At 43.9% G+C, this 16,909-nt stretch overlaps 1 protein-coding gene across 1 annotated transcript in view; it reads left to right on the forward strand.

Moving 5' to 3' along the window:
• The window catches only part of faf1 (Fas (TNFRSF6) associated factor 1), an 82,333-nt gene extending 65,644 nt beyond the window's left edge, over positions 1 to 16,689 (forward strand). The window contains exons 17-19 of the mRNA XM_020499122.2: positions 13 to 90; positions 8,117 to 8,332; positions 15,482 to 16,689. Of these exons, the coding sequence (XP_020354711.1) occupies positions 13 to 90; positions 8,117 to 8,332; positions 15,482 to 15,565 (378 nt within the window). The 3' untranslated portion in view covers positions 15,566 to 16,689. The remainder of the gene's footprint in view (positions 1 to 12; positions 91 to 8,116; positions 8,333 to 15,481) is intronic.
• Positions 16,690 to 16,909: the final 220 nt, after the last annotated feature.

Below are 16,909 nucleotides of genomic sequence, written 5' to 3' on the forward strand. Positions count from 1 at the left end.
TTTCTGTTTCAGAGAGAAGCACAGGAGAGAGAGCAGGCAGAACAGCTTCGCCTGCAACAGATCCAGAAAGAAGCAGATGATGAGAAAGAGGTGAACATTAACCATAATGTTTAGAGTTAAACAATAATTGCCTACTTAGATAACTGAAAACACATGGTCACTTTGTTAGATAAAAAAAATATATTCATGATTTATACAGTACATGACCAAAAGTATGTGGACAGATACTCGTCAAACATCTCATTCCAAAATCATGAGCATTAATATGGAGTTGGTTCCATCTTTGTTGCTATAACAGCCTCCACATGACTGGGAAGGCTTTCCATGAGTTGTTGGAACATTGCTGCGGGTACTTGCTTCCATTCAGCCACGAGCATTAGGGAGGTGTGGCGCTGATGTTGGGTGAATAAGCCTGGCTCACAGTTGGTGTTCCAATTCATACCGAAGGTGTTGAATGGGGTTGAGGTCAGGGCTCTGAGCTGGCCAGTCAAGTTCGTCCACACCGATCTCAACAAACCGTTTCTGTATGGACCTTTCTTTGTGTATGGGACATTGTCATGCTGAAACAGGAAAGGGCCTTCCCCAAACTGTTGCCACGAAGTTGGAAGCACAGAATCTTCTTGAATGTCATTGTAGGCTGTAGCATTAAGATTTCCCTTCACTGGAACTAAAGGGCCTAGCCCGAACCATGAAAAACAGCCCCAGACCATTATTCCTCCTCCACCAAACTTTACTGTTGGCTGTATGCATTGGGGCAGGTAGCGTTCTCCTGGCATCTGCCAAACCCAGATTAATCCGTCAGACTACCAGATGGTGAAGCGTGATTCTACTGCTCCAGAGTCCAATGGCGGCGAGCTTTACACCACTCCAGCCGACGCCTGGCATTGCGCATGGTGATCTTAGGCTTGTGTGGGGCTGCTCGTCCATGGAAACCTATTTCATAAAGCTCCCAACGAACAGTTCTTGTGTTGACGTTGCTTCCAGAGGCAGTTGGTATTGAGTGTTGCAACCGAGGACAGGGTTGTTTTACACGCTAAAGCACTTGGCGGTCCCGTTCTGTGAGTTTGTGTGGCTACCACTTCGCAGCTGAGCAGTTGTTGCTCCTTGGCATTTCCACTTCACAATAACAGCACTTACAATGGACCAGGGCAGCTCTAGCAGGGCAGAAGTTTTACAACCCGACCTATGGCGGTGCGACGTTGAAAGTCACTAAGCTCATTAAGGCCATTCTACTGCCAATGTTTGTCTATGGAGATTGCAAGGCTGTGTGTTCAATTTTATACACCTGTCAGCAATGGGTGTGGCTGAAATAGCCGAATCCACTCATTTGAAGGGGTATCCACATACTTTTTTATAGTATTTGAGTCCATATATGTTGTTTGTGGAGTGTATGCTAACATGTGATCCCCATGGTGGAGGCAGAGAAAGAGAGGGACATGTACTAATCTCTTGTGTGTACAGTAAGCCCTATCCCTGTTAAGCTTGTCATACAGAGATGTTATTGTCCTGTTTGAATTCCCTACAACACACAAGCTCATATTGAAACCAAGTGAACAAAAGGTGCAGCACAAAGCACGGTGGGACAAAGAAAAACAATTATGGCAGTGGGAACGCAGTGGTGGATGCTGTAGATATAGCTCCTTTTAGCCAGCTGATTGGCTATTTACTCAGCAGCAAACTCCAGACTGCAGGGATCAGGTGAACCAGCTAGCTGAGATAATTTGTCACATTAGTTAAACAGCCCCGAACAAAAGCCCTTTCTGTCCAGTCTTAATTATATCACTGTAGTCCTCTAGCCCGTTGCCATGGTTTCCTCTCCACCAACCGACCCTGCTTGTATGCAACAGTGTAGATATTCAGAAACATGATACCCAACAATGGCCCCTCTGTTGTTTACATGCAGTCTATACCACATCCTTTACCTCAGACAGGCTTACCTTATTGTGGCCCTAAAGTCTAAAGCAGGGGAAAACACAATCTAGTCATTGACCTGACCTGTGTGTGACTGTATCAGGTGTATTTTCACCTGTCTGGTTGCGTGTCTGCCTGGTCAAGTGTGAGGCAGGCAGGAGGGCATGTGGTGTGTTTTTAGTAGGGTTTCACATTTTGGGGAATATTCAGAGGTGGAAACTCTCCGTGGGAATTAACAGGGAATAAATATGGGAATTAATGGAAATACTTGCATATTAATACCATTTAAATGTATATGTTTTTTGCATTGGATATATTTACCTTATATGGAGACAGAAACCTTATCTTAAGTAGACATAATTGCAAATGATTAAATCCTTCCAATACAAATTTTAAAAACAATTTAGTTACACATTTAACTTAAATGAGTTGACTCTTCACATGGAATGATTACACTGAATAACAAAAGGGAATATTTAATGATCCCCAATGATCCATCGCATCTTCCAAAACTTTTCTCAATGTTCCATCTGTGCCTAGAAACTAAAGCTTTGGTTGTCTTCCTCTCAGGCTTCCATGTCATCTCCCTGGACCTCAATGTCCACCTCTTGAACATCAGACTCTGAGGCCTTATCTTCACTGTCACTTTCCTTGTTGAGGATGACTCGTTGTCAGGCTCAAAAAGCCTCAAATTTGCCCGGGCGGCCACCAATGTTTCAACCCTTGTATTGGTCAGTCTGTTGCGTGTGTGTTCCCAAACAATGACCAGTTGCGCTCTGAGGCGGCTGATGTTGGTGGAATTTGTAGGATGAGGGGAAAGAGCCTCAGATCCACAAAGTCCCTTCCACCAGGTGACTGATGCAATATGGCAGTTGTGCCAGCACATCTCATCTCCAGCCCAAAGCCCTTGCTTGGAAGTGTACTTCGCCAGACTGCCAAGAACCTTGCCCTCATCCAGGCCAAGGTGGTGAGACACGGTAGTGATGACACCGTAGGTCTTGTTGATCTCTGCACCAGGCAGGATGCTCTTGCTAGTATACTTGGGGTCCAACATGAACGCTGCGTCGTGTATGGGCTTCAGGCAGAAGCCATACTTTTTGATGTATTTCAGATCTGCAGTTTCCTCTGCTTGGAGCAACCAAGAAGTGGGCAGGGCAGTATGGACTTCTTCTCTTACATCTGCAAGCAGAGTCTGAACATCAGACAGGATGGCATTGTCTCCCTCAATCTGTGCAATGGCTACTGCTATAGGTTTCAGGAGTTTCAGGCTGCTTACCACTCTCTCCCAAAATACATCATCCAGGAGGATCCTCTTGATGGGGCTGTCCATATCGGCAGACTGTGATATGGCCATTTCTTGGAGAGACTGCTTCCCCTCAAACATGATGACAACGCCACCCCAATGGGTGTTGCTGGGCAGCTTCAATGTGGTGCTCTTATTCTTCTCACTTTGCTTGGTGAGGTAGATTGCTGCAATAACTTGATGACCCTTCACATACCTAACCATTTCCTTGGCTCTCTTGTAGAGTGTATCCATTGTTTTCAGTGCCATGATGTCCTTGAGGAGAAGACTCGATGCATGAGCAGCACAGCCAATGAGTGTGATGTGAGGCTAGGACTCCTCCACTTTAGACCAAGTAGCCTTCATGTTTGCAGCATTGTCTGTCACCAATGTAAATACTTTCTGTGGTCTTAGGTCATTGATGACTGCCTTCAGCTCATCTGCAATGTAGAGACCGGTGTGTCTGTCCTCTTGTAGAATACTGGTTAAGATGTGGCGATATAGTCAATTATTCCTTGCCCACGAACATTCGACCACCCATCAGAGATGATTGCAATAGTCTGCTTTCTGTATGATTTGCTTGACCTTCACTTGAACTCTGAATCCAGCAAATGAGTAGATAAAGCTTGTCTGGTTGTAGGGGTGTATGTGGGCGAGGAATATTCAGACATCTCTTACAATACACATTGCCTGTGAGCATCAGTTGCATACACAGCTCGAGCAAGACATTCATCAGCTTTTCTCTGACTACGTTCCTCTATTTAGTCAAAAACTTCTGTTTCCAGGAGGACTATGAGCTGTTGCTATCAATAAGGTGTCTGATTCATCATTTTCACCTTGAATAGAAGTAGAGGGACTTTAGTCAGGGTTGCTTGTTGTGAGCGCCGTGGGAACTTTATGCACTTCACCAGATTCTGCATCTTTGTTGCATTCTTCACAAATGATTTGGCACAGTATTTGCAAATGTACACAGCTTTTCCTTCTAGTTAACATTAACTGCAGTGAAATGTCTCCACACATCAAATGGTGCCCGTGGCATTTTCCTGTAGAGTAGAAAAACAATGAGGAAAAGAAAAGAAAATACAATTCCATGTACAGATAAATAGTTAAGCAGTTAGATTAAACTCCTTTGTAAGATAAATGTTTTAAAATGAAACATGTATGGAAACAGGTGAATTAACACTCCTCAGTTAGCAGGCTTAACCTCTTGGTGTTAGGGGGCAGTATTTTCATTTTTGGGAAAAAACGTTCCCGTTTTAAACGGGATATTTTGTCAGGAAAAGATGCTAGAATATGCATATAATTGACAGCTTTGGATAGAAAACACTAACGTTTCCAAAACTGTAAATATATTGTCTGTGAGTATAACAGAACTGACGTTGCAGGCGAAAGCCTGAGAAAAATCCAATCTGGAAGTGCCCCAGGTTTTGAAAGCGCTGCGTTCCAATGATTCCCTATATGGCTGTGAATGTACCATCAACGAGCTTACGCTGTCTACGTATTCCCCAAGGTGTCTACAGCATTGTGACGTAGTTTTACGCATTTCTTTTGAAGAATAGCCGTATGGGGGCACATTGCGTAAGTGGTCACATGGTGGCTCCGAGAGAGATTCTCGCGTAAAGTGCAGAGGTAGCCATTACTCCAATCGGTCCTAGAGAAAAAGGAATTGTCCCGACGGATATATTATCGAATAGATATTAGAAAAACACCTTGAGGATGGATTCTAAACAACGTTTGCCATGTTTCTATCGATATTATGGAGCTAATTTGGAATATTTTTTTTCTACAAAGTATTAACTTAAGGGGGCTGAACAATTTTGCACACCCAATTTTTCAGTTTTTGATTTGTTAAAAAAGTTTGAAATATCCAATAAATGTCATTCCCCTTCATGATTGTGTCCCACTTGTTGTTGATTCTTCACAAAAAAATACAGTTTTATATCTTTATGTTTGAAGCCTGAAATGTGGCAAAAGGTCGCAAAGTTCAAGGGGGCCAAATACTTTCGCAAGGCACTGTATATCTGAACTTAATGACTCATCACACAACCGTAACTGGCACTGGAACCTCAGATGTACAGTTGAAGTCGGGAGGACTCCACTTAGGTTGGAGTTTTTCAACCACTCCACACATTTCTTGTTAACAAACTATAGTTTTGGCAAGTCGGTTAGGACATCTACTTTGTGTATGACACAAGTCATTTTTCCAACAATTGTTTACAGACAGATTATTTCACTTATACTTCACTGTATCACAATTCCAGTGGGTCAGAAGTTTACATACACTAAGTTGACTTTGCCTTTAAACAGCTTGGAAAATTCCAGAAAATGATGTCATGGCTTTAGAAGCTTCTGATAGGCTAATTGACATAATTTGAGTCAATTGGAGGTGTATCTGTGGATGTATTTCAAGGCCTACCTTCAAACTCAGTGCCTCTTTGCTTGACATCATGGGAAAGTTGCAAGAAATCCTCAGACAATTGTACACCTCCACAAGTCTGGTTCATCCTTGGGAGCAATTTCCAAATGCCTGAAGGTACCACGTTCATCTGTACAAACAATAGTACGCAAGTATAAACACCATGGGACCATGCAGCCGTCATACCGCTCAGGAAGGAGACGCGTTCTGTCTCCTAGAGATGAACGTACTTTGGTGCAAAAAGTGCAAATCAATCCCAGAACAACAGCAAAGGACCTTGTTAAGATGCTGGAGGAAACGGGTACAAAAGTATCTATATCCACAGTAAAACGAGTCCTATATCGACATAACCTGAAAGGCCGCTCTTCAAGGAGAAGCCACTGCTCCAAATATGCCATTAAAAAAGCCAGACTACGGTTTGTACTTTTTGGAAAAATTTCCTCTGGACTGATGAAACAAAAATAGAACTGTTTGGCCATAATGGCCATCGTTATGTTTGGAGGAAAAAGGGGGACGCTTGCAAGCTAAAGAACCCCATCTCAACCGTGAAGCACGGGGGTTGCTGCATCATGTTGTGGGGGTACTTTGCTGCAGGAGGGACTGGTGCGCTTCACAAAATAGATGGCATCATGAGGCAGGAAAGTTGTGGATATATTGAAGCAACATCTCAAGACATCAGTCAGGAAGTCGAGGCTTGGTCGCAAATGGGTCTTCCACATGGACATGGACTAGAATCATACTTCCAAAGTTGTGGCAAAATGGCTTAAGGACAACAAAGTCAAGGTATTGGAGTGGCCATCACAAAGCCCTGACCTCAATCCTATAGAAAATGTGTGGGCAGAACTGAAAATGTGTGTGCGAGCAAGGAGGCCTACAAACCTGACTCTGTTACACCAGCTCTGTCAGTAGGATTGGGCCAAAATTCACCGAACTTATTGTGGGAAGCTTGTGGAAGGCTACCCAAAATGTTTGACCCAAATTAAACAATTTAAAGGCAATGCTACCAAATACTAATTGAGTGTATGTAAACTTCTGACCCACTTGAAATGTGATGAAAGAAATAAAAGCTGAAATAAATCATTCTCTCTACTATTATTCTGACAATTTACATTCTTAAAATGAAGTGGTGATCCTAACTGACCTAAGATGGAATTTGTACTAGGATTAAAAGTCAGGAATAGTGAAAAACGGTGTTTAAATGTATTTGGCTAAGGTGTATGCAAACTTATGACTTCAACTGTATTTAAACAAGGCTCGAGTTCTAACCACAGACCTAGTTCCAGATTGTTTCGCTCGATCACCCACTACTACTGTTGTCGGTCATCATGTAGAAGGTTGGGAGATAATAAGCGGTGCCAGTGTGTCTGTATAGTGTGTGGAGGAAGGACAACAGCTGTCCCAACCATTCAGAGTTGTGCTGCTTATCCCTGGCTGCTCCAATACCTAATTTCTCTGACATTGTGTGTGAGTAAACAAGGCAGCATGGTGTCCCACACCTGGAGCCCAGCCAAACATCCAGCCTCAGCCGCCCGGGACTACACACGGTCTGTACCCACAGACCAGACCTCAAGTCTGCCCCACGTCTCCGGCTGTCTGCCCTGCACCACCCGTCACAATGCCCCGCAGGGTAACAAACCGCTCAGTAGACACATGAGTACAAGGGGAAATGCTTTCTGTGATTTTTGTCTTTGTGTGGAGAGGGAGATGAAAGCATGAGAGGCAGGGGGGGAGTGGTGATGTCATTATTTACTGGTACCAGTGGCCTCATGGTGCTCCTGTCAGGTGCGCACACTTCCCCCTCCCACCCCTCCTGTGGTGGTGGTTGTTTTTTGCGTTGAGTGGTTATGCTCCTGTGTGTTTTTTGTGAGAAGCAGGCCCTAAGTGAGGCGTGTGCTCTGTGGCTTTACAGACGCCACAGTTCAGTGTGCTGCTGGGGGGCCCTTTACCAGGCATCTACCTGGGGAGTGCCTCTGGCACGCTCCCACTCAAAGCCTGGAGCTGCTAATGAGCTACTGTTGTACACTTTTATGAAATATAATTGCATTATGGTTGGTAAATAAAGCTGCTGTGTGTTGTCACAGCATATGCTACCCTCTGTCAAAACAGGAACAACAAGCTGGAGGGAAAGAGCCCTGCGGGAGCAGCAGGTCCTGCTCTGTGACACTGGAGACCTGATTAATTTCCCTGCTGTTGATGAGGCGATCCTATTTGTTCTGGGCAGTTATCTAATCTACCCCGGCACGAGTTAGCGTTGTTCTGCATGTCTTTATTAATGAGACGCAACGACTAGCCTACACGTTTTGGAAGAAGAGGCCAGAGGATTTGATGCCTTGTGGATTCATTGGTAGTTTTAGAGTAACCCTTTCTACCACAGTTTGTTCCATGAAACAAAGTGAATCTATGTCATTGTAAGCAAATTAATCACACTTAAGTCATTGTCAAACTGTGAATAATCACCCCCTTCCCTACCTAACTCTATGATCGCTTTGTCCCTCCCCTTTGTTCAGGCCATCCGTCTCTCATTGGAACATGCCCTGCCGCCAGAGCCGGCGGAGGAGGGAGGAGAGCCAATTAGCAAGCTGCGTATACGAACTCCCAGTGGTGAGTTTCTGGTGCGGCGCTTCCTGGGCAGCACCAAGTTGCAGGTCCTCTTTGACTTTGTGGCCTCCAAGGGCTACCCCTGGGATGACTTCAAACTGCTCACCACCTTCCCCCGCAGAAACGTGAGTATTTACATTTTTAGTCTTATCCAAAGCGACTTATAGTAGGGGAATGCATACATTTTCATACTTTTTTCGTACTGGTCTCCCGGTGGGAATCTTTCCCACAACCCTGGCATTGTAAGCGCCATGCTCTACCAACTGAGCCACACGGCACCACAGTGTGTTTATATTAGGAATGTAGCGATTCACCAATACGTATCGGTCCCCAATACAAATATTTAAGATACAAGTGCATCGAGCCACAAACCGATTGAAATGTAGCATGCGTCGATCAGAAAATATTTTATTTTATGTTCTTTCTAACTTCCAAAAAAATAACTCCTCTATTGTGACAACTGATGCATCCTCTCGTTTAGTGTGGAACTACATGTAGGCTTAACTGTGTTGAGTCATTTATCTACAAGTCATTTTGCATGCAGAACAACTCCAGGCAATGTCAGTCGCCTAGTCAAACTGAGCTCTGTGCCCAGCTTCGCGCACTGACCAACGTGAGGTAGGCGGTCTGTTCCTGATCTTGCTTATCTGCGTGGCACCTTCAGCATTCAAATGCTTAAATGGCTTGCATGATTTTAGGCTTTTTTAGTTGAGTAACAACCGAGCAAATTACATAGGTTATCTATGTGCTGTTGAAAAAAGTGTTTTACGGGAATGAAAGTAAGATAGTGGAGACAAAAAACAGGCTCCATTAAACACCCCTAATCTGATAGTGGTAGTGGGGTGGTAGAAGCCTGGTCTCCCTAATAATTGTTATTATTAGGTGAGTGCTTACATTTGTCCTATTTCACACAGTGTGTATTATACAAGTGTGATATCCCACTCTCCCTGAGACACCCTCGGAGAGTGGGGCCAGGGATCAGCCATTGACGGCGACCCTGGAGCAATTAGGCTTAAGTGCCTTGCTGAAGGGTACATTGACTGACTTTTTTTCACCTAGTCGGCTCGGGGATTCGAACCAGCGACCTATTGGTTACTGGCCCAATGCTATTATGGCTCAACTCAGGTGCCTACATAGTCCATATGCCATAGACCTACACGGATTATACAAAACATTAACACCTGTTCTATCCATGACCTAGACTGACGAGGTGAATCCAGATGAAAGCTATGATCCCTTATTGATGTCACCTGTTAAATCCACTTCAATCAGTGTAGATGAAGGGGGAAGACATTTTTAGGCTTTGAGACATGGATTGTGTACATGTGCCATTGAGAGGGTCAATGGGCGAAACAAAAGATTGAAGTGCCTTTGGACGGGTATGGTAGTAGGTGCCAGGCTCACCGGTTTGTGTCAAGAACTGCAGCGCTGCTGGGTTTTTCAAGCTCTGTTTCCCATGTGTATCAAGAATAGTCCACCACTCAAAGGACATCAACCAACTTGACACAACTGTGGGAAGCATTGGAGTTGACATGTGGAAATGTTTTGACACCTTCTAGAGTCATACCCCAACAAATTGAGGCTGTTCTGAGAGTAAAAAGGGGTGGGGGGGATTGTGCGCAACTCAATATTAGGAAGGTGTTCCTAATATTTGGTATACTCGGTGTACAATCATTTACACACCAAACACAGAAGGCAGCTCAGACAGATCAAGCTCAGAGGCCTAGGTCATGAGCTCGATCAGCAACAACAAATGTTAGTGCATCGGATTGCGTTGAACCGAATCGCATCGATTTGTTCTCTAATCGCACCAAATCATTTAACTAAAACGTATCGTTCTTGTATCGAATCGTCTTGAACACATCCCTACTTTTAACAAGGTAGAACCAAAGTGTAACTAATGACCATTATTTAACTCTACAGTATGTTTATCTTTATTTGCTCAGTACCTTTGGCTGGCTAACTACAGGTACTAAGCAGTGATCAACACAGCAGCCTGTAATGTAACATCTCTGCAGGAGAAGTCCACAGTCATAATTGGCTCACCCCTGCATGTGGCTCCAGTTTGTTGCTCATCTCAATCCCTAGAGTCCAGAGAGTGTGACTGTTCAGATAGTTAGAGGATTTCTGTATAATTAAAAGCCATGGTGGGCTAATGAGAAATGTGTTTTTTCGTGTGCTTGCGTGAGTGTGTGTGACTTCTATCCACAAGTGCATTTATAATGTGTTGAATATTAATTAGCCAGTACATATACACAGAAGAGCGCTGGCTACTTAGGATACAGTCAACAGTATTCTCCTCGGTTGGTTCCTCTGCATCCGCGGTGCACGGCGCCGCACTGACTGGAGTTCTCCTCCCAGTAATTAGAGCTGTTGGCCACGCTCTGCTCTGTGCTGTGGCAGGTAGCTAATGAGCACCATTTTAACTCCCAGCTTAATTGGAGTGGTGGAAACAAAATGGGATTTCCATTAATCAAGGGGACTGTGTGTGTGCAGGCCTGCCCAGACAGCCTGCCATCCAAGTCTGTAGGGAACATGGGGGTACAAACACTTCACTCTAGCTAACTCACACCACACGCGCACACACATGCGCACACTAGACACATACAGTACACAAACATTGGCGCACATACAAATGCTCACACACTCAGGTGGGCACACATGCCTTCATCTATTCAAGCATATCCATGCCTTATTCACATCTTCTTAAATACACTTTAAAATCCATGTGTTTTAGGCCAAGATAAAAATGTCTTCATCTCCAATGAAGTTCTAGGAGAGATCTGGTGCAGAGGACAGGAGAAAGAGAGAGCAGAGTTTATGGGTATGTCCAAAATGGTACCCTGTTCTCTATATCGTGCACTACCCTGTGGGCCCTGGTCAAAAGTAGTGCACTACCCTGTGGGCCCTGGTCAAAAGTAGTGCACTACCCTGTGGGCCCTGGTCAAAAGTAGTGCACTACATAGAAAACAGGGTGCCATTGTGGACATCACCAAGCAGTGTGTGCCAAAGTGTTTGTGCATCTGAACAGTGCCCAGTCCGTCTAATCCTGCAGCTCTCCTCTCTAATTAAAAGGAGCCTCAATCTCCTCCAGACGCTTCCACTGTTGCTCTGCTCGGATTAGCAGATGTACCACTATTGCATTTGTAATACACCGCAAATGTTTAAACTTCTTCTCTCCTTCCCCTGCATGACAACTCAAGATAATTGCCAGCAATAAGAAAGCAATTAAGTGGAAGATGATTAAACAGAAATAAAATCAAATGCATCGCTGACTTTATACTTTTGTTTCTTTGACTGCTTGTTAGTTATTGGAGGAAGTTACATGTTTGCTCTTTGCGTCAACATGTTACTTCACACTCACCAGAACCAGTATATGTACTGTGTATGTGGTCTAGCTACTTAGTAGTTCCAGTCGTGAGTTAACTTAGCTCAGTCTAGGTTTTAGACCCCCAAACATTCTTCACAGGATATTTTTCTTCACGTTGTGATACTGTACTTTGTGCTGAGTTTAACCTTACCCTAATTGTTGTTCCAGGTTTCTGAAAATGAAATGTTTGAACAGTACCAATGTGTAGAATGATTTAGACAAAACTCTAGATTTAGGAAAAATAAACAGTGCTATGAAATGATCCTCGTGTCCAACTGAACTAGACATCACATCTGCACAACTTGGTTCATTTCAAGGAAGAACAATTGCAGTTTGTTGATTTAGTCCCAAAATTCATACTCTTCCCCAAAAGTATTTCCACAATATCCTCTCCCACATGTATGACTGCATGTGGGATATAGCTCCATGTAGGTTATAGCTCTGATTCCAGTCGCTCTTATCCAGAGCGACTTACAGGAGCAATTAGGGTTTAGTGCCTTGCTCAAGGACACATCAACGGATTTTTCACCTAGTCGGCTTGGGGATTTGAACCAGCGACCTTTCGGTTTCTGAGTCAAAGCTCTTAACCGCTAGGCTACCTTCTCCCCATAGTCCTGTACATGCATACTGTACTCAGTCTCACACTTTATGCACTGTGTGTGTGTGGGACTGGTGTTTGTGTTGGCTCCGCTCTAGACAGCATATAGGGGACTTCTGAGAGCAGATTGCTTCCCTGTTCCAGAGAAGTTAAAAGCTCAGGGCCTGTTCCCCTGGGGAACGGCAGCCCCCCTTTTCACCCTCCTCCCTCTCTCCAGGCCGCGCGGCGGCCCACTTTGAAGTGTGTTGTTCACGCCCTGGCTCTACGTGTTGTCATCGTTCCTGGAAGCACATAATGATCTCCCACTGCTTTTGTAATTGGCCAAATAAACACTTGACAACACAAGTTTTTAAAACAGACAAGCTATATGGTTTGAATTAACATAGAACCTAAATGGCTTCATAAAAAAATGTTATTTCAGCTGCACATTTGATTGTTAGAAACTGACATCTTGAGACGGGTGTTTTATTTTTTCACTCGTCTCAAGTTATCAAATGTTTTATTCATACTAATGAAGTGATTTGCAATATTTATTTTTACTTCAACTTAAGTGTTAATTATGTTAAGCACGATAATCATAACACTGAAGACAATGACATGGAGTTAATCCATTATTTTGTAGATGTGATGGCAGATCCTCAAACGTAGGAACATTTCTTTATATCCTAGTCCTTTACTAAAGATTGAAGGTAAAGATCCAACATTCTCTCAAATAAAATCTAGAAATTTTACTTAGTGGGACATCTGAAACCTCCATAGTCCTTGGGTAACTTGCATAAGTAGTGTACGTGAATGAGCCTGTTTTAGACCAACATTTGCCATTAGTTTTAATTTGATGGAGAACTGTTTTATATGACATCTTCAGAGGAATTAGACTATTTTGGCAGTAGTAGTGGGTCTCTCAAGGAAGGTGGCATCTTGTTCTGCTCCGTTTGTTTGGTCACTGTGAACGGGTTAGATGATTATCCACCAACATTGTCAAGCACTTGAGAAAACACCGCTGCTACGGATTAAACCGCAACCTTCAAAACACTTAAAATGGCCCTCCACAGACTGATGCTAGACTTTCATGTTGTGTGCCAGACATCTAGTTGGTTTATCTACTACACTAAAATGTAATTACAAGTCATACAGTACAGTTTAAATGCTTGTGTATTGCCTTTATCATAGAGCTGTTCGTTGATAAGATTGCTTTGTTGGCCATATCATGAATAATGTAGGCCTGTGTATGTTTGTGTCAGGCTCTGCCCGGCTGCTGTATGTATCAGTCAGGGGAGAAGAGAATTCATCGGATATAGGGAGAGCCAGACAGTGAAAATATAGAGGGTATCGCGACGCAGAGTGGAGAGAAAAACAACAGCTTTGTTTGTTGACAGATGCCTCAATGCTTATGGTCTCTTAATTGGATAACAATGTAAACAATCACTGATGGCGCTTGTCTCCTGTGTCAGTGTGGCATCTTGTTTCTCGACTTTCTTTTTAGTCAGATGCTCTCCCCTCCCCCCGTCAACACACACACAGCCGCACCTGCTCCTCCCTAAACCCTAATTTACTCATACCTGATGCTGTGGTGTCATAACAGCCTGTCAGGTTCATTAGCATAGCTGGCATTTGTGAAATACTGAGCAAAAGGTGGGGGGAAAAGGTGTTTAGTTCACCCGTTGGGATGTAATCTTTTAGCAGCACACCATCTTGCTTTCCCCTGGCTGCGGTGCGTTGTGTAGGTTGACGTGACACCCCTCCCTGTGCTGCCTTATGAGCTCAGGTCATGCTGGGGAGCGAGGAGCACTAATGACAGGAGAAATGAGTATGAGAACGTGATGTCAAAGAGCCTCTATTGGTGTGACATTTCCCTTTTCCTCTGGGAATAGCTGTGTTTGCTGATGAATTCTTGCTCCTCTTTGACCTCCCGGCATCATACCGTTGAAATTATGTAGCTCTATTGAAGGTTAGGTTTTGATGACTCAATGATCATTGGAAATATGACTCATTAGGAAAGACACCTCTTTATTTATATTGAGGGAAGATTAGTTTATTACCATATGTGTGTGGTAGAACAGAAGAACATGTCATATCAGGGAGTAGGATCAGCCTGTTGGCGGCATAACAGGCACAATACATCCAAATACAACGGTGAACCAGGCAGGACAACTGACAACTGCAGGGATTACTTCCCCAGCCAGAGCAGAGGTTGAGAGGGAGAGATCTGTCAGGATAGTTACAGAGCAAACTCTGACTCCATGGTGAAAGGAGAGTTGAGGTGGGTGTTTAACTTGGTTTCAGCCTCAAAGGTCTTCCAGCTTTCACATCATCCAGTAGTGTTTCTCCACCTAATGTCGTTGTGAGGATGGTCTCATCAGTGTGAGGTGAACTCGGACCTTCTTTCGCTGGTTGTCTGATGCCTGCTAGTTAATTACCACCCCAGTGATCATAACAGGAGGTCTAATCAGAGGCTGTCACCACAGGCAACAGATAAGCCCTGCCCTGCCCTGGCCTGGCCCCCACGTCACAGTAGACAGAGGGCCCAGGTGTGGGGAAGGGGATGACGGGGGCCTATGTAACAGGAGACTCCCGGTGATTAACCCTCATAAGCTAGCAGGCTGGGTTGTCTCATGTTAAACAGCATAGGTTACCCGTGTGTCAACATGGCTGACGAAATTGGCTGCATTATGGGTGGCAATGCATTATTACCATCTTGCTCTGCCGATGCCCTCAACCTGGATTTGAATGATGAATATTTTGACACTTATTGATACTGTATGTCTTTTTTAATATTAGCATCTACCTTATGTCTTTTTGTTTGGTCATTCATTCAGTAGGTAAAGGTGATTAGTTTAAGGTCGTAACACACATCGTTCAAGGCAGGTCCTTGTAGAAACCACAGCTGTTTAGTTTGGATGGAAGCCTTAGAAAACAGAAATGATCAATTTCTCTTGGGAAACGCAACGCTGGCCACCAAAACAGAGATGATCAGATTACTGTCTCACCGTCAACGGCTTTTCCACTTGATGATGTAGCTTAGAGACATACCCCAAGCAGAGGCCAAGTTAACACCTTTTCAGTACGTCTGTTTGCATGGTGCAAGGTACACAAAAGTTTTCAATTATAAAAAAGTTAAGAATTGGACTAGTTGATAGTTTGTACTTTTTACCAGGCACATTGCAACTTAACACTTTCCATATGTATGCACATGTGGTTAAATGCCACTTCCAACTGGAGCTAGAACAAGGACTTGTGTAATGACTGTCATGTATCCTGTATGAATGTGTCCTCTTCTCATGCTTCTCTTGTTCTCTTTCTCTGCAGATCACCCAGCTAGACCCAGCCTCGTCTTTACTGGAGGCCAAGCTTTTCCCGCAGGAGACCCTGTTCCTGGAAGCTAAAGAGTAGGACAGCCTGGCCATGTGGTGGTGGGACTGGCTGGAAGAGTAGTGAAGAGTTCTAGCATGGTTTTAGTGGGTCTACAGAGACAGACCACCCTCTCACATGGAGGTGAACTCTCAAACACACACAATACACAACATATACAGTACACTTCACACTCACAAACCCCCCCCCCCCCCCACACACACACACACACACACACACGCGCGCGCGTAAGCATCCCTGCTCTCGGCCTGTGCATCGTACATGAATGCCTAGTGTACACGTATGCACAGAGAAGCTACCACAAGCACACAGCCAAACACTCTCGCCCCTCACTTAATTGCAGTGTCATGGTTTTCTCTGTCCACACTTACAGTATGATAAAGGATATTAATAAGAAACTTTTGAGTAGAAGAACAGCATCACGGACAAGGACTTCCCACTACAGTACAGCTGCTTTTTTTAAGTCATGTTTTGTTTGAATAAAATAAGCAAGGAGACATTTCCTGGAGAACGCTGGACTATCTAATCTCCACCTGCAATTGGCCGTACCCCCATTGCGCCCACCTGCCCCTCCATGCACCCAACCAGGGATGGACCCCCTCCTGCCCCCTTCCCACCCGCAGCCAGAGAGGCTCAATGTTCCTGATCTGCACCCCTCCTGCTCTGCTCTGACCAATCTGGTTTTAATTTCAAAATGCTCCACAACCAACTGTTACTACTTTATTTTTCTTGATCCTTTTTAAGTTTGATGCTGTATTAGTTTTAGTTTGATATACATTATATAAAATATATATGAACATGCATCCGTCTGAGCCAGCACTCTCTTGAAACGCGCACACACACATACATGTCATATGACTTTTGTATTATTGTGGCCTTTTGTGATTATTTTTTATTTCCCCCCCTAATTTAAGTGGTATCGTTAATACAGATTTGACCGTGAGTGTTTTGAGCTGTAGTGGAGAGATGGGTAGGCTATTCATTTTGTAAATCTGACTTGGAACATTTAGTATTTTAAATGGCTATTAGGTTTTATTTAAATTTGATTTATTCCTTGTCAACTTCTGAGTCATTATTTCAGGGTTTCTGTCATTGAGACCTCAGCAAACTTTCTACAAAACATTAAAGCTATTATATTATTTAAACCATTTATTGTCTATTTGGCCAGCAGGCTATGGGCTGTCCTTGTATGAAGGATCTGGAGTTTTTGTGTTTGACTCTGAAGTGTGTACGTCAGCATGCTGAACTCCGTTAGCTAACATGGTAAGCTTCCTGTCAAGCCAGGCATGGGGAAAATACACCACATCTGGTCAGCGATTCGCTCTCTGGAGTAGCTGTGAAGACTACATGTCGATATGCAGCCTG

This window comes from Oncorhynchus kisutch, linkage group LG13 (assembly GCF_002021735.2).
Source record: "Oncorhynchus kisutch isolate 150728-3 linkage group LG13, Okis_V2, whole genome shotgun sequence".
Taxonomy (NCBI): Eukaryota; Metazoa; Chordata; class Actinopteri; order Salmoniformes; family Salmonidae; genus Oncorhynchus; species Oncorhynchus kisutch.